General features: G+C 27.0%; 6 protein-coding genes across 6 annotated transcripts; 5 read left to right on the forward strand and 1 right to left on the reverse strand.

Annotated features, from left to right (window-relative positions):
• Positions 1–170: 170 nt before the first annotated feature.
• OCT59_025543 (uncharacterized protein) lies at positions 171–1,040 on the forward strand (the record flags this gene model as incomplete). Its single annotated transcript, XM_025326982.2, has 1 exon — positions 171–1,040. The coding sequence occupies one exon, from the start codon at positions 171–173 to the stop codon at positions 1,038–1,040; it is 870 nt and encodes a 289-aa protein (XP_025173476.2).
• A 2,660-nt stretch (positions 1,041–3,700) lies between these two features.
• Positions 3,701–5,420, forward strand: OCT59_025544 (uncharacterized protein). The gene has a single exon (XM_025310784.2). The coding sequence runs from the start codon at positions 4,060–4,062 to the stop codon at positions 5,245–5,247; it is 1,188 nt and encodes a 395-aa protein (XP_025178856.1). The 5' UTR covers positions 3,701–4,059; the 3' UTR covers positions 5,248–5,420.
• Positions 5,421–8,529: 3,109 nt separating this feature from the next.
• On the forward strand, positions 8,530–9,926 carry OCT59_025545 (uncharacterized protein; the record flags this gene model as incomplete). The annotated part of the gene is made up of 2 exons (XM_025332001.2): positions 8,530–9,051; positions 9,132–9,926. The coding sequence occupies 2 exons, from the start codon at positions 8,530–8,532 to the stop codon at positions 9,924–9,926; spliced, it is 1,317 nt and encodes a 438-aa protein (XP_025178857.1).
• A 3,836-nt stretch (positions 9,927–13,762) lies between these two features.
• OCT59_025546 (uncharacterized protein) lies at positions 13,763–15,274 on the forward strand (the record flags this gene model as incomplete). Its single annotated transcript, XM_066139240.1, has 4 exons — positions 13,763–14,125; positions 14,207–15,023; positions 15,109–15,165; positions 15,237–15,274. 4 exons carry the CDS (start codon positions 13,763–13,765, stop codon positions 15,272–15,274), a joined length of 1,275 nt encoding a protein of 424 aa, XP_065992164.1.
• Positions 15,275–18,666: 3,392 nt separating this feature from the next.
• On the reverse strand, positions 18,667–18,986 carry OCT59_025547 (uncharacterized protein; the record flags this gene model as incomplete). Its single annotated transcript, XM_066139246.1, has 2 exons — positions 18,667–18,839; positions 18,914–18,986. 2 exons carry the CDS (start codon positions 18,984–18,986, stop codon positions 18,667–18,669), a joined length of 246 nt encoding a protein of 81 aa, XP_065992165.1.
• Positions 18,987–21,544: 2,558 nt separating this feature from the next.
• Positions 21,545–22,431, forward strand: OCT59_025548 (uncharacterized protein). Its single transcript, XM_025317188.2, has 2 exons — positions 21,545–22,001; positions 22,091–22,431. The coding sequence occupies exons 1-2, from the start codon at positions 21,883–21,885 to the stop codon at positions 22,245–22,247; spliced, it is 276 nt and encodes a 91-aa protein (XP_025178858.1). The 5' UTR covers positions 21,545–21,882; the 3' UTR covers positions 22,248–22,431.
• The last annotated feature ends 2,453 nt before the right edge of the window (positions 22,432–24,884 follow it).

The raw sequence follows: 24,884 nt of genomic DNA on the forward strand, positions 1-24,884 counted from the left end.
TAAATACATACATGAATTTTAAAAATACGCAAAAAAAAATTTTTCTTTTTTCTTTACCAATACCGTTACTCTCAAATATACAACCTCGCACTTCTTATTTTTTTTGTTACTCTTTACTCTACATTTCTTCCAATATATATTTCCAAATTTTTTTTAAATATCAACACAAAATGCAGTCAACTTCAGATTTTCAACAACAACAACAAGAAAAAATTTCTCAAATACGTCGTCCTGGAATTTTCGCAAACTTTGTATATAAAATTGTAGAACTTGCTACCTATACTTCCGCTTTTGCCACTGATGCTATTAATATATTAAGTGAAAATACATTAAATACTGGAGGTCATTCAACAAGACGAAATTATAGTTATGATGATATCGATGATGATGATAAAAATGTCCATGATCATAAGGAAAAAGATGTTTCTACTTGGGGTGAAAATGTAGAAACTGTTGAAGATGAAGAACTTCCTCCACCTTACGCAACAACATTTGCAACTACCAATACAACCACAACCGAAACTAAACTTTCACTTACTATTGATTATCCAACTATTCAAACTTCTCCAAAAATTTCAACACCAACACACTCACCAACGAATTCAACTTCACGAAGAAGAAAATTCCGTGTTCGTCATGGCCGTAGAATTATACGTCGCAAATCATCTTCCATTGATATGAATATTATTAAAAATACGGATACTCATACTGATAATAATGTCGATCATGATGTTGATAGTTTTAATACGGATAGTCATATTGATAATAATTTCGATGATGATGTTGATACTGATAATAATGTCGATGATGATGTAGATATTATCTATGAAAGACTTAATTCCAAAATATCTGATATGATAGCTGAAGGTGAAGCTGCTTTAATCAGTAAGGTTGAAATTACAGAAGTTGACATGATACTTGCTGAGGAAAAAGAATATGAAGAACGAATTATGAAAGAATTTGGAATTCAAACTCCACTTCGTAGGCGAGCTCGTACAAATTTTAATGTCCACAATTACAATTACAATTACAATTTTTAATTGGATAATTTATATTCTCCTTTTTTCTTATTCATTTCTTTACAAAATTATCCATTTAGTAAATACTATTCTACTTTCTTATTTTTTCTCAATTCATATATTTTATATATTTTTCAAAATTATCTTATATTATGTAGCTAGGTCCATTGCTTACCAAATATAGCATGGAGACATAATCTTTACCCTTTGGTCAACTTGGGATTACTTGACCATTCTTTAGATAGATAATTTTTACAAGGGGATCGTTTGCATCGCCCTTAATTGGTGTCAGAGAGATCCTTTGTCTTGTAAAAATTTACCCTTTCTTGATCATTTGACCATTCTTAGATAGATAAATTTTACAAGGGGATCGTTTGCATCGCCCTTAATTGGTGTCAGAGAGATCCTTTGTCTTGTAAAATTTACCTTTCTTGATCATTTGATCTATCTCATGTGATTTTCTTCTTCACATGTGATATCCTTTATTTCATTCCTTTGTTGAGTTTCTTTCCTTAATAACTTATCAACTCAACAAAAATCCATCACCGTTGGTTCCACAATTTCTGTGTCCAAGTTCAATTCTTGGAGGTGATTTTCTTTATCTTCTTTTTTCAATTTTCTTTCTTCTTTTATAGGAGTTCCAGACGAAATTATAAACTAGACTTTAGGTAGAAAATATTTTATTATTTGTTTTTTTTAGTAGTATTTTTAATATTACTTATTTTTCTTTTTCTTTTAGGGATTGCTGAGACGAACTGGACTCCTGTGTTATAAAACAAATGATCACACAGCAAAGTTTGTGCGTCTATATAGTACATTCAGTATTCTTTGCACAAAGAGTAATAAAATTTTTATCACGTTGTTCTTAGTGGCGATTATGACGTTCATTTGAAGAATCTCTCACTCCAAGACAGGTGATAAAACAGAGAATCTAACAATGATGGTATTTTCAGTTTTTTCGTGTGTCATTTACAAATTACAAATTACAAATTATATATTATAGATTATAAAATTATAGATTCGTTTTATATATTATTTATTATGAATTTTATATAAACAAATAGTTAAAGCCTTTTACGTGAAACTTTGTCTATACACGCCTTACATAAAGCATATTTATTACAGGTATTTGCTTTTTAATTAAGAACTTCTTTATATACTGTTAGTTGATGCTTTCCCATTTTCAGTTAAAAGTATGCAGACATACAATGATATAAACAGTACAGACTACACGAACTGATACTTAAAATTTTATTTAAAATTTGTTTAATTTAATTGGCCAAAATTTGTACAACTCAGTCCAATTCCAATTGACAAAAGTCCATTTGACTGGACCGTCCAGTCCAGTGACCAACACTGTACATAGTATATAAATAGAATCTAACGCATTAAACGCTGTTAATGTGAAATAAAATTATTATAATTATGGAATCAGAAATCTTAGCTAGCCTACCAATAAATGATAATAATATAAAATAGAAAATAGCAACATATTAAAATATTGCAGTCAAATTACGTGATGCATAATTTTGAGAGATTATTGTTGACACGCTTTTCGTATTAATAATCTTAAGTAGTTAAGTTTCGTTTTATGAGTAAAATAAAAAATGCGATTTTATTGAATTTGAAAATTATAATGTTTGCCACATTTAAAATCATCATTATTTTTTATATCAATCAAAAGATTTAAGAGAATTTAGATTTTTTATGATTTTATATTTTCTTGAAGAATTTTTAGAAATTGGTACAATTCAACATACACATCTGAAAAAGAGATGAGAAGATAACCACTTGAGAGGATGGCTGTTAGCATTATCTCATTATCATCTGACCAAACCGAAATTGGATTAGCCACAAAAATCTCATTCAGCCATTGGTACGCACACATAACCACGATAGTATTTTTAATCATAATAAATACAGGAAAGATCGGGCGCAAATCATCCATATTACACAATTCTAAATTTTTGAATCCAAATCAAAATATTTATATATAATAACTAACGGTGTGAAAAAATAAAATGGGGATGAACTGTTTTTTAGTTTTTCATGCATATTACTAATATTCAAATGACTTTTTTTAATTTAATTATATTCAATATATAAAATAAAAATTATGTTATTACTTTTGAAATCAATGAAAAAGAAAAAAATATCTTGATTCTTTTGTATTAAACACATTTTTTTAGTAGCATCATTTTTATTCTGAGTAAAAAATTTTGCTCACAAAAGTTTAGATATTAAATTAATTGTGTATTTAAATACCAAACAAAAAAAAAAAAATGGTTAAATTAACTTTTTTTAAAAAAAAGAATCTTTTCTTTATGTAAGAAAATTTCTTTAAGAGGTTTTTTAAAAGTTGATCTCGCCTCTAAAATAAAAAGTTCAAATTTTTATTAAATTTTTTTTTTTTTTTTTGATGACATTCTTTTTTTTTTCAAAAACTATTTGAATAAAATCGGCAAATTTAGCAAGTTAGAAAAATAAATATTTCTATTTTGCATAAACTATTTGTAATACGTATTCAAAAAAATCATTGTATCTGATTCGTTCATTTATGCATATATGGAAATTTGAGCAACTAAAAAAAAGTTGTGAAACAAATAAAAAGAGTTTTTTTGCGTAACAAATTGTTGCGTAAACTATATATAAACCATTCGTTAAGGGAGAATAGGCGTTATGTTCTTGGATTGACACGTTATTTTTATTCCTATATCTACAATCTAAGATATTAAATTTGTAGGCAAAGCTCAACAAAGAATATACTTTGCAAGTGTTTTGATGAGGGTAATTTTATTCAAATATACATATATATATGTATAAATTTGTACCACTATATTTGAGAAAGTACCAGATAGGGGAAATTAGTATCTGTTTTTAATGTACGATAAATCGAAAAAAAATCAATTATCAAACATATTTAGCTAATTTTGTAATTACTGGAAGTCGCATTAGTGATTTTGGTTATTTGAAGTTATATTTAAACAACCTTTATTCGTTGAGGTAGATACCACTCATCATACTAATAAAGTTCTTTAGTATGGGCAACATTTCTAGTAGCAATCCAAAGTACACTTCAGCAAGCAACAGTCCAAACAATAGTACAAACGAAAACGACAGTACAAACGATGGTCCAAGCGACAGTTCAAACGAAAGTTCGAGTGATAGTACAACTAGCAGCAGTTCAAGAGATATTATTTTGTATAATGAAATCAAAAATAAATTAAAAGATGAGGAACTTTGTAAGTCACTTGAGGAGAGGGAACTCAATGAATTGATACTTAATCTTGGGGATGAAACAAGATTTCTAAATCAATATCTCCAGCTTGGTGATAATCATTTGAACCAAATCACTAACGATCTGCGAACATTAGTTCAAAATAATAATTTTTCCATTATTTCCTTAGGCGAGTACTATGTGAGGAACCTGCTAAGGAAACACAGAAGGAAATCCGACAAATTCAACATTTATTTGTTTATTAGCAAGCTTCGAGATGATCGTTCTGACAGTCCATTTCTTCGATTTTTTGCAAAATCTCTGCTTAGAAATAAATACGGAATGTTCCACGTTGGATTGGAAATAGATGGAATTATTCTAGAATGGGGCACTGGTGATGCTGGTCCTCATCTTATTTATCCAAGGGTCAATACAAAACGATTATGTGAGAAGCTTGCACACATACGCGTCAATTACGGTCAAGAATTTAACCTTATAACTACTTTCTCGGAGACTTGGTATCACAAACTATATAATTACATCTTAAACAAAATGAGAAAGTTTCTATCTTTTGTTCCGAAAATTGGCTCTATTTCTTCTGATAAATTACAAATCATTGCCCGAAAATGCGTTTATTGGAATAAGAATTTTAATTACAATCCATTAAGACGTAATTGTCAACATTTTATTGAAGAAATACTCGAAGCACTTGGTCTAACATTCAATCCTGAAGGCGAGTTCAAAAAGTTCCTGGATAGAATTGTTAATTATGCGGATGATAGTTTCTTATTCCAAGAGGAAGAGTTTCTTTCGAGACAAGATCTCGATCAATTTGCTGATAAGAATTGGGATAAGATCTCAAATGTTTGGGACAAAAGATTACTTCTATGTTATTCGGATATGATGAATAATATGTATGAGTATAAACATGACAAAAAATGGGAAAAATGGGGTCCTATGAATAGCAAAGAAAAATGGGTAGAAAGAGAAAACGAACTAAGGACGGATTAAAAATTACTGCACCATATAGAACTGACTGAAAATTGATTCATAAGAGTTATTTTATTTTTTTATTACCGTTATGTATTGATATTTTATTTCATGTTTAAAAAACAAATTATCAAGAAAGTAAATAGGAAAAAAGTAAATAAATTTATGCGACAGACTGTGGCATATAATATTAATAATCATTTTTTATAGTATGATCCCGAATTTCATTCTAAAGCTCTTTATAATGAACTAAATAAAATAAATTTTTATTCAATATTTAATCTAAACATAAAAAGTGGTTTATTGAATAATAATAAGTTACTACTTTTTCCATTCTTATTGTGGTTTTCAAATATTTTTAACATCGTGCAACAATTATTCTAAATAATTTATAAAATTATGTAAGATAATTTTCACCCAAAAGTGCATCAGAAACAAATATTTGTACGTTCGTATGTATAAAAAATAGAGTTTATTAATTATGCGTAACATCACATTATTTTCTTATACAGTTTAACAAAAGATTAAGTCGATAAAATTATTACGCACTGACTAGGTATCCCATTATAATATACATGAGTATGATATGTGGCTAAAATTTTAATTCTGGTAGAATTAGGCTAATTCCGGCCAATTTTTCCATGTTCCGTATAATTCAATTTTAAATAGGGTAAATTGATTTATGCTCGGGGTATTTTAGTCGGTGCTATACGACAATCTATATATATTGTAAATGTTAACTTTTGAACAACATGTATCACGAAAATCATTATTATGCCACAATGGTAAGTAAAGAATTAAAATTTGCTCTTTAACCAAGGTTGAATTATACATTCGGAAGAAATCAGATAAAAATCTGAACATAAGGAAATTTGCGGGTTCGAGGAAATTGATGAAATTAAAGTCGTTAAGGGAGATTACTTTCTAAATTAATTGAAGTTGTTCAGCAAGGTCGAAACTACTTATATATTAATTTTTATGGGGATGATCTGTTGACAACATAATGAACTCTGACCACAGTTTCATGATGTAGTTATTCATGATAACATAGCTACTAAAACTAATCGTTATAATTTTAAAACAAGAATTATTACCCAGGTTTTAACTAAATATGAACAATTTAGTAATATTCAGGAAATTATTATTGGGAAGATTGAAAAGTATATCATGTAAGCTAGAAAAATCCTCTTGAAACATTGAAATGTTTTCCATGTAAAGAAAAACTAAATTTTTCAATCCACTATAACTGAGTAATCGGACTAATATACATATATACAAAAAAATAAATTACAACTACTTAGAAAACAAATGAGGGAAAAGCAAGATCGCTAAAAAAAAACCCTAAATGAATTCTATCAAAGTTAATTATCTAACTAAAGACAGATTAATCCCCTCCGTACTATACCCCAGTAAACCAAGGTAAAACCTTCCTTCGGCGAAATCTGCGGTCTCTAGTTAGTTTTCTCGCATGCGAGTACCGCCCGCCACCAAAATTACGTCAACGGCGTTAAATTCTTTAATTATAATTTTATACATTCAAAAATTTTAAATGTTTTCAATGTTTTCACATTTTAATAAATAAACAATGTTCATTATAAGTAAATATAAAAAATATTCATTGGATAGTAAAAAAATATTTAATACATAAATGCGCATCATCTATTGCGGCTAAAATTACGTGTAACGCAAGTTGATATGCAATGTCTGGATGTCCGTTCGGTAAAAGTGTCATTCTAAATAAAATAAAATAAATATGTTCATCAAGAATCATACTATGAACATGTCGAGAATGATATTTCGTGACATTGTGCAACAAAAAAAACGTTAAATGGCATTCGGACTATACCGGTTTCCGTTTCCTAGTTATTAGTTGTATTATTAATCATTTTTCTTCGCATATGCGATAAATAATAAATCTCTTTTTTTACAAATATATATATACTCTCAACTATCCTACTCCCAACTTTCCTCTAAAAAAAATACTACAGTATCTAAAAAAAGAATACTTTCTCTAAAAAAATTACTATCTCTAAGAAAAACCTCTCTGTATATAGAAATATAGAGTTTATTGGACGTCGATAGAAGGGAAAGAGCAACATAAAAAATTATTTTTAAATAAATAATGAATAATAAAATATCATTTTTTTTAATCATTTATTTTTGTTGCACCGTGCGAGGTATTTTTTTATTTTTTCATGCACAAGAGTAATGGGTATCAATACTGTATCGGTAAGAAAAAATTCATTATCATATCAGATATTATGTTCATGAGTTAAGATAGTATTTATCTCTTTTTTTATTTACTTATTTGACATTAGAACGTTACTGGTTTTCTAGATGAGATAGTAACAGGTAAATTTTTAAATCAATATTTATTGTGTCTTAAAATAAAATGATACTTCATTAGAAAAAATAGTTAAAAAGAAAGTTTTTCTTTTGTTATGATATTTGAAGGGGTAGCGTATGATAGTAATAAAGGACATTTCTATTTTTATGAAACTATATTCCGATAATTTTTTTCATGTACACAATATCCACGATCAACATATAATCGGCAAATGCAGTTAACTAAATAAATACATAATGTATAGCCATATTCATCTAAACGATACGCATACTGAAACTTCTAAAAATTCTGTTTATAATATTAATAACCTGACTTTTTAGTTCAAAATTCTTGAATTATAAGAAATTTTAAACCTAATTCCAACATAAACGACGACGTACTGAGTCCTCTTCATTATTTTTATTTCGAAAATTCAAATTACGTCGATCATTTATTATTCACAATTATACTAACCTCAGCGAAGCATAATATGAATTCAATAACTTTCTATAAAAGGTTAATCACATTTCTTTCAATAATCGGACATTACTCTTTTTTTAGTTAGTATATTCCTCATTAAAAATATAATGAATTTCTTTTTTTGTAAATAAAGAATAACTTGTTTCACTTAAAAAGCAATAATATATTCCTTTATTTGTTATTGACATAGAAATACGATAATTCCCTATAAAAGGCTAACCAAATTATTTCAATGACCGGATATTATTCTTCTTTTGGTTATCATATACCTATTTTGAAATCACAATCCATATTATGCCCCCGTTCGTTATTAGATTAAGATAACCTTTTTTACTTACAAACAAGTAAAAATATTCCTTTAGTAGATTCAATACAGTTGCGATAATTCTTCTATAAAAATCTCTATACTTTTTCATTTTTTTGAAAATTCGTTTCGTTATTAGAAAAAATAAACTTTTATTTATAAACTGATAAATATTCCTTTAATTGCTTTCAATATGGAAGAAATTAAGATCGATGATGATGTTTTCAACCAATTAAAAGAACTTCACGGTCAATTAACTGAAGAACAAAATTTGTTAATAGACAAATTAATATTAAATGATGAATTAAAAGAACGTTTTAAAGCGTTTCATTTATGTGATGAATGTAAACAACCTAACACCGGTAATGATTGGTGTCAATCATGTAATGCTAATCGTTTTAAACTAAATTTCAAAAATTGGTCTAGCGGAAACGATATCATTGATGAGTTTATTCAAAAAGCGCAACTTGAGGCTAAACATTATCGTGGAGTATTAGAATGGATTGATTATGATAGATTTGAAGACGTTAAATATTTGACCAAGGGAGGATTCGGTATTACTTATAAAGCAATTTGGAAAGATGGTAATATATGTAATTGGGATTCTAAAACAAATAAATGGCAAAGAAGTAATTTCGACGAAGATCAGATGACGAAAGTTGCTTTAAAATCTATGCAAAACTTACAAGATATTACAATCGAACTTTTAAGAGAAGTAAGTTTTTTTTTTTATTTATAATAAATAATTCTTAACGATATTAATCTATAAAATGCTAATATTATTATTCTTTTTAGATTGAATTACATGTTGTAACGCCTGGTAAAAATGGTGGGGAAATTTGTTGTTATGGTATCACTAAAGATCCAGAAACGAATAACTTCTTGTTTGTGATGAGTTTTGTAGAAAATGGTGGTTTAAGACATCATTTAGATAAAAATTTTAATTTAATGGATTGGAGACAAAAGTTAACGATTTTAAAAGATATTGCGAATGGTCTTAACGAAAATCATTATGATAATAAATTAAATGATATCAATAGCGCTTATATTACTGATTTAGGATTATGTCAATTAGCAATTACAGAATTAAAATCTTTTCATAATGATAATAAAGAAATGTATGAAGTATTACCTTACGTAGCTCCTGAAGTTCTAAAAGGAGAAAAATATACTAAAGAAAGCAATATTTATGGATTTGGGATTATTGCATTTGAAGTTTGCACAGGATTACCTCCTTATCAAAATATGAGTCATGAAGAAATATTGGCTAGTGAAATTTGTAAAGGGTTGAGACCAGATAACGATTATAAAATCCCTCAATTAATTATTGATTTAATTAAAAGTTGTTGGGATGCGGATCCTTTAAAACGTCCTAAAATAGAAGAATTATGTAATGAATTAGTAAATTTATGTAATTATAATTCAGAAATATCTAAACAATTTGAGGAGGCTGATAAAATTAATGAAAAGTTATCTATTCCATTAACACCTGGTATAATCTTGTATACAACAAATTCTCAAGCAGTTTATACAAGCAGATTTTTAGATTTTGATAACCTTCCAGAACCTAAAAATGCTGATGATGATTAGATAATTATGGTTAATTCAATCACTTTTATAAGTATCTAACGTATTATATAATTATATTTTATATTTTTTTTTTTTTGACTATTTTATCGAAAACAAAAAAATATGAAGTTCTCGATAATTCATGTTATTTTATTTCCTAATCTTAACATAACTTATTTTCTTATTTAAATTATAATAAAATTTTAAATCTTTTATAAAATACATGAAAATAATAAGTATTACTTTAAAATTAATAGTAAAAGAAAGAGCTTATTAAATATCATTATCAGTAAGATGACGATTATCACGTGAATTAAAATTTTAAGTATACCACACAATTTTTAATTACCAGTTACATGAGAACTTTATCAATAAATGAGCGCGAGTGAATTAAATACAAGCAAAATCGAAACGTTAGTATTAAATCATTAGTTTAAAAATTAATTAACGGTTATTCTTAATTCCCACTACAAGTGTTTAATGCCGAGTTTATAGAAAATTAGGCCGAATTATTGAATACCGTAAAGTGATTTCGATTATGTCACGAAACGGCCGGCATTAAGAAATTAAGAAATTAACTATGTGACGAATAAGGGGTGAGGATTAAGTTTTTACCTACTCGAGAAAAACTGTACCTCAGATACTTATAGAAAAATGGAAACAAGAAAGGGTGTGACGTATGTGACAAAAAACAGTCACGTGAATTTTCGTGACATTTTTGAAGGGTAACGCAGGGTAATCAGTGATTTTCAACTGCGCCACGTGTCAATCGATTCTTAGTTAAAAATGTCAAATTTTTTGCAACATTTTATTTTTTCGAGAGTTGACTTAAAATTAATCTGTAAGCTCTATTCCAGCAACATGACCGTCATGACGGTAATACAAAGCATAGGAAAATGGCAACTAAATTCCACGTCTTTAATTTTAAAATTTTAATTACGCGGTCTCCATAATTAAATTTTGAACGAACTTTTTCTGTTTTACTCTGTATTAATGGAAATACTACATTATAAATATATCTTCTGGACTAACTTGTTAGTTGTTACATCTAGTTTTTATATTTTTTATGTTATTTAGGGTCCTTAAATAATCTCAGGATTCAGTAACAACATAAAGATAATCAAATTATATCATTAATTAAAATATTTGAATGTATATTTGCAAATTAAGAGTCAAAATGTAAATTCTTTATATTCCTATTTGAAAAAGTATTAATTATTTAAAATAAAGAAAAAAAACATTTATTATAAAATCGTTATCTTAAAGTCTCGTGATAAAAATACTGTAAATTTCATTTATAACGTTATATTATAAAAAAAGCATAACCCTTAATCCTTATCGTAATTCGTAATATTATTGTAAAAAAATTAAAATTAATTTTCTTTTCACTCACATGTTAACGTTAATAAAAGAAAATATAGAATATTTTAGCGTAACATTACATTTTAATTATACGGTAAATTCATAATTCAAAGACTTATTCTTTTCAATACTGCGACCAGAATAATAAAAATATGTGAAAAGGTTTGAAAATTATTAAAAATTCAATCAGAATTAGAAAATCGACGTTCTTTGTAATATAAATATAAAATCGCAAATCGAAGTATTCTTCGATACTGAGTAAAAAATTAGAAAACTAGAGTTTCAATAGTTTTAATAGTTTTATAAAATTTCTCAATTAATCCAATTAAGATTTGTTTTTTCACATGACATTTAAATATTTTTATTTGACGATTGAAAAATATTCACAAACTAGATTTTTTAGGCAAATTGGCTTTTAGAACTATCAAGTTATTATAATCATGTTTTATTGGGCTGTAAACTTTCTGTAATCACTGAGGAACTTTTAGGTGCTTATCCATCGCGTGCCACTATGTAACGATGTCATAATGTCGGGCAAAGCGGATTTTTTTTTTTGTGCATCCGTCAAAATAATATTTTAACCTTCATATTTGATGTATATAACCTCATCTTTATACAAGCCTTGTAAAAAATTTATTCGTAATTTCTGTAATTTCTGTAAAATCTCCGTGAATATGATACATTCATGGAAAACGGAAAAAATATACATTTACGGAAAAATAACTAAAAATCTAAGCAACTTGGATAATTCCCATGTTTTGTAGTTATAAATTCCGTGAATATGATACATTTACGGAAATATTAAATTTTTGAAAACGACAATAAACATTGTGCTCTGGAAATTTTTTAATGTTCCACATCCCGAAATTAGAATATGTTTTAAAAAATATCATTTATTATAATGATTATTATTAAATGAAAATGTTTGGCGAAAAATCAGGGGCGTTTGTTTGTGAAATCCTGATGCCTGAATGAGAATGTACACAATAAAATTCACAATCAAATTTAAAATCTTATAATATTAGAACCCCGCTTTCATTAAAGTACTATTATGGTAATAATAAAAATAGGAATTATTAATTTATATAAGTGCCGTCGGAATTATTTCTACGATCACGTAATGTGCCGTAACGAACTCCTTTTAAAAAATTCATTTTATTTAGGAACGGCTCTTCCGGATTTTTTTCCGGTAAGTGGAAAAGAGGTTTTTTTTAAACATTATTTTTAAGATACGACATTATTTATTATTCAGGATATAATTGATATATCCCCTACAATAGTAAGTGTTTTTAGTATATCGTGAGTATAAATATAGTATGTTTTATTGTTGAATCTTATTTTCTTTCGCTTGATTTTTCTTTCATTTTTAAAAGATTTTAAAAAAATGCATGATTTAATTCTAAATAATATTGAGATTACGAATAAATTAAAGAAAGTTTTTCTCATTTGGAAAATGCAAATCTTTCCGAATTACTCATACTTTAAATCCGTTTATTATCTAGTATAATCAATAGTTTATATTCATTTGTCCGTTCCTAGGAGATTTTGCAGTTAAAAATTAAGTTGCTACCCAGTACATTTGCATAATGGTGCCGATCAGGGGATAAGTAATACACGTATCTCCAATTTATATTACGCAAAATATCAGTATGCATCAATGAAAATGAATGTCGAATTATCATCGATATATACGTTGCCAATACCGGAGATACTTTCTTCGAAACCAAATTTAGATAAATTAAGCTGTTTTTTTGATTTTTCAATGTCTGTAATTAAGAAGAAATATAGATATCCTATGGGTTTATCTTTTATCTTTTACTAATTCGTTTCTTTTAAAGTAAATTTCAAAAAAAACATCCTTATTTACCGGGAAGTCAGGAGGTTTGAAAAACTATTTTTTTTATCTTATCCATTTATGTCACATATATTTGCATTGGCATTCCTATTACGGTGTCAAACAGAACCTATAATTAGATTGAAATAGACAAACACAAATATTTTTAATGGATAGTTTTTCTTTTATTACCATTTTCGTAAATGTTGACAATTTAAATATTGAATATACACCGAACAAAATAAAATTATTTTAGATAACGGAATATAAATCAAAAACAATATTATTCGCATGTACAATGTGTTCACTTTCGTTTATATTTCCTGATTGTCTAATTTCTAAAAATGATTATTAAAAATACCTGATACATATTTTAAAGGATTCAATGTAAATATGTAACATTTCGGTTTTTTTGTGTTCTCGGAATTTGACTCCTATTTATTATTTAGGTTCTAGATTCTTCTTATTAGAATTTTCCTTTGGCTTCCAACGCAGAATTCTTTATTTTTCATCATTAATAACTCAACTAATTTTAGTAATAAGAAAGGGTATATATACACTCTATTAGTTGATAAACTAAACCTTTTTTTTTTTAGTATGAAGGTTAATGGAAAACAAGCCAACCATTAACTCATTAATGACACACAAACCACACCTGAAAATGTTTAAAAATTGTACTGAATGTAATCGAATAATTTTCAGCGAAATTAATGCCAACTGCTATCAATGTTGTAAATTAAGAAGTATTCCGTTAAGCGGAAATAAAGTTGTTGATGACTTTATAAGAAGATATACATTAGTTAACGGTGAAGTGTGTATAGAATTTGTTCCTTTCGATAAATTCAAAGATGTAAAATATATTGGTGAAGGGGGATTTAGTAGAGTATATAGTGCCACTTGGAAAGAAGGTCCGATAGCTAATTGGAATGACGAAAAACAAAAATATGCTCGTCATGGTAAAATAACAGTTGCACTTAAGGAACTTAATGAATCTAAAAACATAAGTCCTAAGGAATTAAATGAGGTACGGTATTTTACACCAATTCAAATTATAAAATCTCGTTGCAAATCATTAGTATATTAACAAAAATAAATATTATTTTAGCTCAAGATATATTTCAATATTACTTTAAATTGGAAAAGTGATAATTTCAATTATATTAATATCAACACGTATTATGGGATTACCCAGAATCCCATCACTCAAAATTTTATGATCGTCATGAAATATTTTGAATCAGGGGATTTAGCGCATTGTTTATTTAATAAATTTTTTAATTTTAGCTGGTGTAATAAGTTAAATGTTTTAAAGGATATTGCATCTGGATTGAAAGATATGCACAGCACAAATATTATCCATAAGGATTTTCATAGTGGAAATATTTTTATTACGGGGAATTTTTGCATGAATGCATTTATCGCTGATTTTGGGATTAGTAAATCTGCATTAGATGATGATGATGAGATTTATGGAATTATTCCCTATGTTGCTCCAGAAATATTTCTAAGTCATAAATATACTAAAGCGTCGGACATATATAGCTTTGGTATGATCATGTGGGAGGTAATGACAGGTAGAAAGCCTTTTTGGGATCGAAATCATGACGCAGAACTTATTGTTGAAATATGTATAATTGGAGCTCGACCTCCAATTGTTACGGATGCGCCTGAGGGCTATATTGAATTAATGAAAGAATGTTGGCATCCTAATCCAAATGAAAGGCCGACGGCTACTGAGTTAAAAGGAAAACTTTGGAATATTCTGGACGAAGAACAAGATCCCTTTTCAACTCCAACTAAAATTACGAAGACACCGGATATTGGACCTGTAACAGCAAATAATCCATGCGCTATATATAAGAGTAGAGCTTTAAGCGCAATGATAAAATCTATAGAATTTACTAAATGTTTAAAAATTCAAGGTAATTTTAATATTTTATTAATAATTTAACTGTTAAATTTCATTACTATCTCAGAGAAACTAAATTCTCTCTTTTTTTTATTTAGATTATTTTACAAAAGAACTTGAATTTGATATTGACATTGATAATAATCATAGTAATTGTAAGTAATGAATATACTTGATTAATAACACAATTAAATTCGTATATTAATAATTTATTTATAATTTATAGATTATATTACCAGAGAAATTGATTTTGATATTTATTAAAGAATTCTTTTGATGAAGTCTTTAATCCAATTTTATCGGTTGATTTTCTTGAATAGATGGGAGCGCATCATTTAATTATTACAAAATAGAATTTCTTATGTAGGAAGGACATAAAATAATATTGATTATATGATATCTTTTATTTTTTTTTCGTTTCGTTTTAATAATAAATATTTTTTTAAAAAAAAGTGTGTAGTATGATATACGAAGAATCTTATAAAAAGAATAAATATTAAACCAAAAAAAAAAGTCCAAAAAACTTTAACCGGTTAATTAACTGGTTATTATTAAAAAATTTTTTTGATTGTAAATTGTACCGATTTTTGACATATTTAGTTGTAAGGAAAGTATTAAAAGCTTCGAGTTTGGGAACACGCGAACCATATCTCTGGGGCACATTATATATATTTTACCAGAATTATGGTCAAAGTAGTTTTGACCGGTTAACCGGTTAACCGGTAATATTTGTTACCAAATACATAGCGTTGCATTTAATGCGGTTAAAGTAAATTAATACAATTAAGAGTATATTATTAAAAAAAAAAATAATAATAATAATCTAAAATAATCATTTAATTTTAATTTATTGATGACTTATATACATAACTGAATCATTTGTTAACGCAACTTCACGCTAATAATTTAAAATACAAAAAATCATAAAAATTTTGGTGCTAAAATTATCACACAATTTTATCTTTCTATAAAAAAAAAAATCTCTTGTAATACCGACAACAGTACGTAATTTCTAATATCTTTTATTTTCATAGTTCACTAAATGAAGTTAACCTTTAAATAAAAAAGTCGATTTAATGATTTAGTGATAGTTAATGTTTGCTTTTTATTGAATAAATATATATTAAACAAAGAAAAATATTTTTTAACATTAAAATAATGATCGGATGTTGAATTTTGAATAGTGATTTATCCTATAGTTTAAAATTAAACTCTTTAGTAAAAAATAATTAACGAAATGTTTAATTTGTCACGTGGCTATCTGGCCAGAGTTATAGGGTTATGGAATTATGTGCTGTACGTGATAAAATGAGGATTCAGTGAAATATTCAAAGACTTTTCGTTGGGCATATCGTAACGAAGATATTCACCCTGTAACACTTTTACTTTTAAAATCATATATAACCACCGATTTGGTTGGAATATTTCGATCTCACTTTAATACGATGAAAACTATTAGGACGCTACTTTTTCCCTTCATGCAATTGTGTAGTACTTCGTTCAAAAGTAATATTTGGAAATTACGTAACGAAAAATGGAAAGCATTACGCGATGAGCTAAACCTTACGAAAAAATCATTCAAAGATTATAGGAAAAAATTTTATTAATGAAAGACGAAATATTGGGACTTCTTCTGTACCTAATTCTTCTAATAGGCAGCATGATCGTGAATATGGTTATATAAACCCGTTTAATGACTTTAGAAATTTTAAATTAGATAAAGAATTTTTGTTTATTTTATTTTCATCTTCTAACTTTTTACATAGCGGTTCCTTCTTTTCACATCTAGAATGTAACGATTTTTTAGATTATTCATCTCCTGTATGTTCATTTGATTATAACATTTATAATGTGTAAGTACGCCACAACTTCATATAATTATATATAGGGTCCTTTTTCTAGATAGTCTTTTTTTGGAGGGTTCTCTCCTATTCCTTCGTCGGTCGGGGCGTTGGGATAGACTACAGTTTCCATATAATTAGAAGTTTGGGTCCGTTACCAAAATGGATGATAGCAAGAAGTAGGATAAATTCCCTTTTGTTGGGTATATGTTCTGTTTAATTGTCTGTCCAACTTCACATAAAATAAATAAATAAGTACGTGATAAAATGAGTGACAAGTAGGATTTCTACACTGAAAAAATTCTATCGATTTTATTAATTTAATCATGATATTTTCATTTGATATGTAATTGAAAAATAGAAATTAGATATAAATTTTCATAGAAGAGCCTTGAACGGTTTGAACCATTAATTAGAAATCCTTTAAAACGGGTTCTTAATGTACAGTGAGGCCTGTGAGGGTGTACGATATTAATGTACGAACTGACCGGAGTTGACGTTAACGCTATAACGTGCAAGTGCATAACCCCTAAACTCGGGCCAGTTCGTACGTTAATTTCGTACACCCCGACTGTACGTTAAGGACGTCCACCTTTAAAGTAGCTCATTAAATTCAAAATTCCCACATTTTACTGTGATTAATTAATTCCTAGGTAAACGATACTACTTTTTTTTTTTAGTTAGGCATAAATTAGAAATGTCCTGTTTGCTTACTTTGTATAATCAATTGCATAAACTGCGAGTACAAATAATTATATATAAATGATTTATATTGGAATCATATGTTTTATTTTTTCCAGAAATGGGATTGCTCATTAAATTATTATGACTTTAGGCTACTTTAGACCTATTTTCTCAGATAATCTCAATATTTTTTTCTCGCGTGCGTATGTAGTCCGACTAGTAAATACAGAAACATGTCAGTGGCAATTTCATAATTCGAATGTGTAAGAAAAAATTATGTAATAATAAACATACCTTACTTCTGAGGACTCTATTTATCAGAGATTTCTCTTCCTTTATAGCTCTATATCCCATTATTCCTAAAAGTATATCCACTCTTTTTAATTCTTAGAATAAAGAATTATTAGTTAATATTTCACGTTGTTCCAGTAAATATTTTAGAGCTACGAGTATTGCTGTAAAATAGTGATTGACTCGGTCAAAAACACACTGCAACTCACGGTTCAGTAGTGCCTCTCTATTTATGGACTACTGATGAATCACTACTGACTCTCAGAGTCATCACTGTACAACTTCACGATTCACTAGTGTGTAGCAACAATAACTCACGGTCTACTAAGAATCTTAGAAGTTCTTGGCTCATCAGCAGCCCTTTTTTTTTAAAAAAAAATACAAACTTAGTATTTTTTCATATCGACTTCGCCGTTTATCGGTCTTTATTCTATGAAAGGGCAATGAAAAAAAAATAAATCATAGAGAATCATGAAAACAAGAAAGTCGGGAAAAATGACAACACCTTCCCTATAAAAAAATTGGATACGTTTTTTATAAAGTTTTTATACGATTTTTTTTCCTTAGAAATAACGTATCATAATAGGATACGGAAAAATGCACAATTCCGTATCACCAAAAATATGGTTTGGATACGGAATTTGCACGGGATTTATATGGAATTTACATGATTTGATCACTGATTTTATCACGAAATTTATACGATTTGGTCACTGAATTTACTATTTGTATTACAGTTTACTATAATTGTATTTACATAAATCTAATTTCACTTTATTAAATTAAATAAAAAATAAAAAATAAACAAAGTACAAATACATTATGAAAATTCCCTCTTTATTAAAACCACCTATTGCAACCTAAATTATCTATAAGTTCAGGTTCATTTGTAGTCAAACAACCTAAAAGAACAGAAAAAAAGATTGGAAACAAAACCCCCCATCTGCAATCGTCCAAGTCACCAAAGGTCAGCATTCCTACAAAAAAAGAAAGAGAACTCCAGAATGTCTGACCTACATAAAAGAAAAGAATTATGAGGCGTCTAATGAAAAAGAAACCAAAACAACAAAATAAATCCAAAACTGACCTACAAAAAAAGAAGACTCTGAAGCAACAAAACTGAAACAACCTACAAAAAGAAAAGAATCTGAACCCAACATACAAAAAAACAAAAAAATTTGAACTGACCTAAAAAAAGAAAAAAATCCTGAATCATCCTACAAAAAGAAAAGGACTCCCAAACTGATCTACAAAAAAAAAAAAAAAAGAAACTGAATATTCTCACAAAAAAAATCTGCTGGCCTATGAAATTAAATCCAAAAAAAATATTTTTTTAAAAAGAGGGATAACGAAGTTAGGAAAGTTAAAAAAAAATTTTTTTTTAAAGGGAGGACGTCAAAGTTAGAAAAATAAAAATTTTTTTATAAAGAGGAAATAGAAATAGAAAGAAGAAATTTTTTTTAAAAAAAAAAGAAGAGTGGGAATAAAAGAAAAAATTTTTTTTCAAAGTAAAGTGACGAAAAAAAAATTTTTAAAGTGAGGTACGAAAAAAAAAATTATTTTTAAAAGGGGTGACGAAAAAAAAAATTATTTTTAAAAGGGGTGACGAAGAAAGAAGAAAAATTTAGAAAAAATAACAAAAATAAGACAAGAGAAAGAGAAAGGAAAGGAAAGACAGAAAGGAAGATCGGAAGATCAAACTCATCAAAGTAAGGGTTTATATAAAAAACAAAAAACGTATCATAACAAAACAATAAACAATCATGTGATCTCGTGTTATGATACGGAATTTTTGTAAAATTATCTTCTAAAAATATTAAGTTTAAAAATTCCGTATACATTCCGCATGATTAATTTTTTCCCGTATACATTTCTTATACATTAGTTTTTTAAAAAAATGTTCAAAAATGAATTACTTATTAAATATACGGAATTTGTATACGGAATCTATAGAAACGTACATAAAATGTATACAAAACGTATCCTTTCCGTATACATATTTTTTATAGGGCTTGTTTAAGCAAAGTGATCATGACTCGACCCACGTTATATACATACTCGTTAAAAAAATCACCGCTTTACACAGTATCATGTGATTTGTGGCGCAACTAATAATATCAAGCATGCGTAGCATTATGGCGCAGCGCGTTAATTTTTGAGGACGCAGCCCGTTATACATGAACGTTCTAGTCGTTCCAATCGTTCCATGCTAAAGAATCCTCAAAATTCTACAATGAAAACTGCCATTCATAAAGTTCATAACAGAATGCACTTCCCGTCTAGCTTCCAAGCCTGTTCATACATTTCTTTTTTCAAATCATGAGAGAACGAAGAGAACGAAGTAAAAAAATTCAAATACGAAAATTTCACACTTTGCATAATTAACTAGTTTTTAATATATTATAACGAATATCGGTATATCGAGATGTAATAACTACATAATATGTCGTGCTGCGTGGCATGATTATGATATATATATATGATAGTACTTAAATGTCTTTACAACCAGATATATATGAATATTATAAATTAACTAAATATTTACGATACAGTTAAAGAAAAATAAAAAATATAGAAATCACTTATAAAATCCTTCATTACTGTATAATAATACTTTGGTGATATTGACAAAATATACGTCAGTATGAGTAATGTGCTCATTTATGCAGAATATGCGAGGCGTTAACATTAAATTCCTATTGGTCACCACATTATTCTAAATGGAAAAGAACGAAAACAGAAGAAAAAATATTTTTCCAATATTGCCAAGCATTAACGACTACATGACAAATAATAAACAAGAACGGAATTCGTCCGATTGTACTACATAAGAGTGCTGCGGGTAACTTGAAAAATCTTGTTTTACAACTTCCTACGGTAGAAACTATTTTTGTACATTATTATCTTTAAAATAGATTGAATAAAAATAGAAAAATAAAGCAAACATTGTATTTCCAAAACACTAAAAAAGGAAATACATTCAAATATACAAATTTACAAAAGTTCATATTGTTTTCATATTTTTAAAGTAAACGTGTAACATATTTATTAACATAAATGGAATGATAATACCTTTCATATTGTCGCACAAAAAAAAATTATTTAGAAAATGAACATTCGGGATAATCTTTTTAAGGAATATTTTGCAACAACGAATGAAATTCTAATTTAGTTAATAAACTTCCAATGAAATTTTGTCTATGACAATATTATCATACCATTTTTTTTTGACGAATTCATTTATTTTCGTTTAATAACATTAAAATAGTTTCAATTAATGATAATACATACATATACATACCGTACATTGATATTTTTCTTTTATGCAGAAATAATTTAATAATTTTTGATAAAAAATTTGCTCATTTACATATACAAAAATGGCTTTTTTTTCTTTGCAAAGTAAAAATTGATGAACCCCTGATTTTACCTAATTTTACCTTGTTATTGGATAATCCGATGCAATGCCTGCAATAAAATGTTACATCTTATGCGTTGTATGTTCAAATTAAGAAATTAGAATAATAAGATCGGATACACGACATAAAATTCCGGAATCAGAATTTCCGGAAAGTAATCGGTCATTGATTTCCGTTCTTCCGTTAAAAAAACTTTGATCTAATCTATCGATTATTACAAATTCATTATTGCAGATAGTGCATATTTTATGCATATTTTTTTTTATATAAAGAACGACATAAAATAGTCCCAAAAAAATAACGACAATAAGTTTTAATTTTAACGATAAAAAACCTGTTAACGAACAATTACTAAGATTAAACTTTTATTTTTTTTTGTTTAAAAGTTTAGTCTTAAAAATTTTTTCACACCCTTTTTTTAAATATAAATCTCATTATTTTCTCGAATTATATAAATAAACCATCTTCTCTCTCCTTCAGTACATATAAAATTATCATAAAAAAAAAAACTTATAATCATATATTAAAATCATTATACATATACTTATAATCTTACAATCATACATTTATATATTTCACATTTCACGTCTTAAAAAATTCTTTCTTAAACAACAAAAACTTACAATAATTATTCATCATGTGGCAAAGATTTTTAGGAGCTTCTTCACTTGTCGCAGTTGTCGCGATAAATACTACTTCAAAAGTCGTTCATCCTCCACAGGATCATCATCACCATCATACTCATCATAATAAAAAGTAAGTTATATATATCTATGATTCATCGTTACATATATATTATTATATACCGTACGAAACTTGTAATTAATAATTAACTTTCTTTATAGGGAAGAAAATCATGATTATAATCATTACAATAATCAACCTCATTATCATTTTACATTCTCAAGAAATGGTCAGACTGAAAATACTGATCCTATAAACAACACTAAATCAAAAAAGTCAAAATCCAACAAGCGACATACAAATAAACACTACTTATAATGATTTTTTTTTGATATTTTGGGACATTTTATTACGTTTTAATTTTCCACTTCCTTTTTTGTATTTATATTATTAAATGAATTTCTTTCTTTTTTTTATCTTTTTTTTTGGAAAAAAATTAAATAAGTATTATATTAATTTGTATTAAATGTAATTTAAATAAAAAAAAATCATTTCATACTTTTAAAAAATAATTTTTTTCTTTTGTTGGTTAGCATTTACCAAATTAATTTCGTCTTTAAAAAGTAAAAAAAATAGAGTCCAAACGACTATCAACCAATAGATCGACGCTCATTGACGCTATTAAAAAGGTTAAAGGTGAAACAATAAACATATTTATACAAGTTTTTTCTAGATCGTTAATAATAAAACCCTCCTGAAAAGTTAAGAAGGAAATTTAGGCGCTTTCCTGAAATAATAACGATAATAAATTTGTTTAGGATCTCATATACTTTTCCTTAGAAAGTTGGCTGTAGGTTGCTGTAGGTTGATACTAGCTATACTTGTAATAAAATTATTTGCGCATTTGTATTAGTTCGATTTCTTCTATTTTTGATACCCTTTTATATTTTTTAAAAATTTTTTGTTAATTAACAATATCGTGTTATTTTAGAATAATCCAAAAGTTTTTTAGCGGAGATGGTTACACCAATCACGGGACTGACTTTTTTCCATATTTAAACGAGATTTTTGATTTTCTTTTTGCGAGAAAAAATTTTTTTTTTCCTTCCGCTAATAATGAATTATTATTTATAATGTGATTTTATAATAATTTTAGTGTAAGTCATAATATTAATTACGTTAAATTAATTTATTTATTTTGAATAACTTTTTTGAAAAAAAGTTATATGATTTCTATAATAAAGTAAGCATTTTCATTTTTACTTTTTTTTATATCAAAAGAAAAAAAAATAAAAGAAAAGAAAATATATATTTATATCTCGAAATTGACGAACATTTGGCTCATTTTTTTTTTCGCTGAAAAAATATATATATGTGTATATATTTTCCGATGAAGCATTTTAATCGACTTTTGAGAACAATTTTTTATCTAGAGTAAAAATTTTTTAAATTTTTTTTTTTATAAATACGAATAATTAAGATATTAATTTATCATTACTCCTTTTTTTTAGACATTTTTTTCGTTAACGTAAAACGAATAACGTGTGTTTGATTTCACCCAAGCTAAACCATTCTATGGCTTTTTAGCGTCATACGCTAAATCAATTCATGGTTATAAAGAAGGAGTCATGGAAGGAGTCAGCTATCCACCCTTACTACATCACAGTTATGCAGTACACCAGAAGAACAAGCTGTCACAAATAAACCCGATAATTGTATATGAACTTGACTTGATATGAACCTGGCATGTGTAATCACGTATATTATTTAACATATGATGAGTACGACTGTTATTCTAATGGTTCAAGAGACGATTACTAATTAGAGGGGGCTAAAAAATGTACTGTACAAAGCTACTATAAATATTTGTAGATTTTTGTTAGCGCTAATCAATAAAAGAAAATATGTATATATACATATTTTTTTTTTTTTGTAAGAATTTTTTATTCTAATAAATCTGACGATTCTAATTTTTAAAAGATTTAATAACTTGACGAATTATTGTATTTTGATTGGACAAATTAACGCATTATAAAATATTTTACAAAAGGATTAAAAAAATATTTAAAAAGATTCTTGACAATATATTCAAGAGCGGGAGAAAAGGTGTAAAATTTTTCTATTATTTTTTTTTTATTCTTATTTTATTAATATAGACAGAATTTTTCTATTATTTTATTTTATTTTATAAATTGAGACAATGACGGGAGCCATACAAGCCTGGAAGCTGTGTCTTTACAAAAGTGACAAACACGCACACGCTACAAGTTATTAACCAAACCTTCGCAAAGATCGCATTGCTTAATACTTAAAAATCAACACTAGGCATTGCCTGCATTATACAGAAAGATTCGAGATTAATTAGAAAAAAATTTTTCAAATTTTCTATTATTATAATCTATATTTTATATTACAATCATTAAAACATTATTACGTGATGGTAACATTTCAGATCTAAAAATATAACTGATAACAAGTTACGTTATTATTTTTTTTTTACTTTATACAATCAATAATCAATGAAATTCAGTCAAAATTTTTTAAATCAAGATGATGAGATGATTTCATCCTCAAAAATCAAAATCCATTTTATTTTAATACAGAATTGATTTTAAATAATAATAAGAAAAATAAAAAAAAAAAATTACTTCACTTTAGGAAAGCCTGTCGGTAACAATTTATAATTCGGTTAGCCGGTCCGGTTAAAAATCGGAAAAATATATTATAGTAGTGGTCATAAGTATCCAACCCCTCATAATTTCTAAAGTCAAGTACAACGCCATTAAAATTTTTTAGAGTTTAAGTGTGATGCTAACCTTGATAAAGTGTAGAATTATAAACATTATGATCGATGAATTTTAACTGCAAAATGCCGATCTTTTCTTACGTTATGCGTATAGAACTAAGGTGAAATTAAAAAAATTCTATAATGGCTCTTGAAAATTTATATTTCAAAAAAAAAACTATATACCTAGAAGGTTAAGGCATGAAATGATGAAGGAATGGAAATATTAT

This window comes from Rhizophagus irregularis, chromosome 5 (genome assembly GCF_026210795.1).
Source record: "Rhizophagus irregularis chromosome 5, complete sequence".
Taxonomy (NCBI): domain Eukaryota; kingdom Fungi; phylum Glomeromycota; class Glomeromycetes; order Glomerales; family Glomeraceae; genus Rhizophagus; species Rhizophagus irregularis.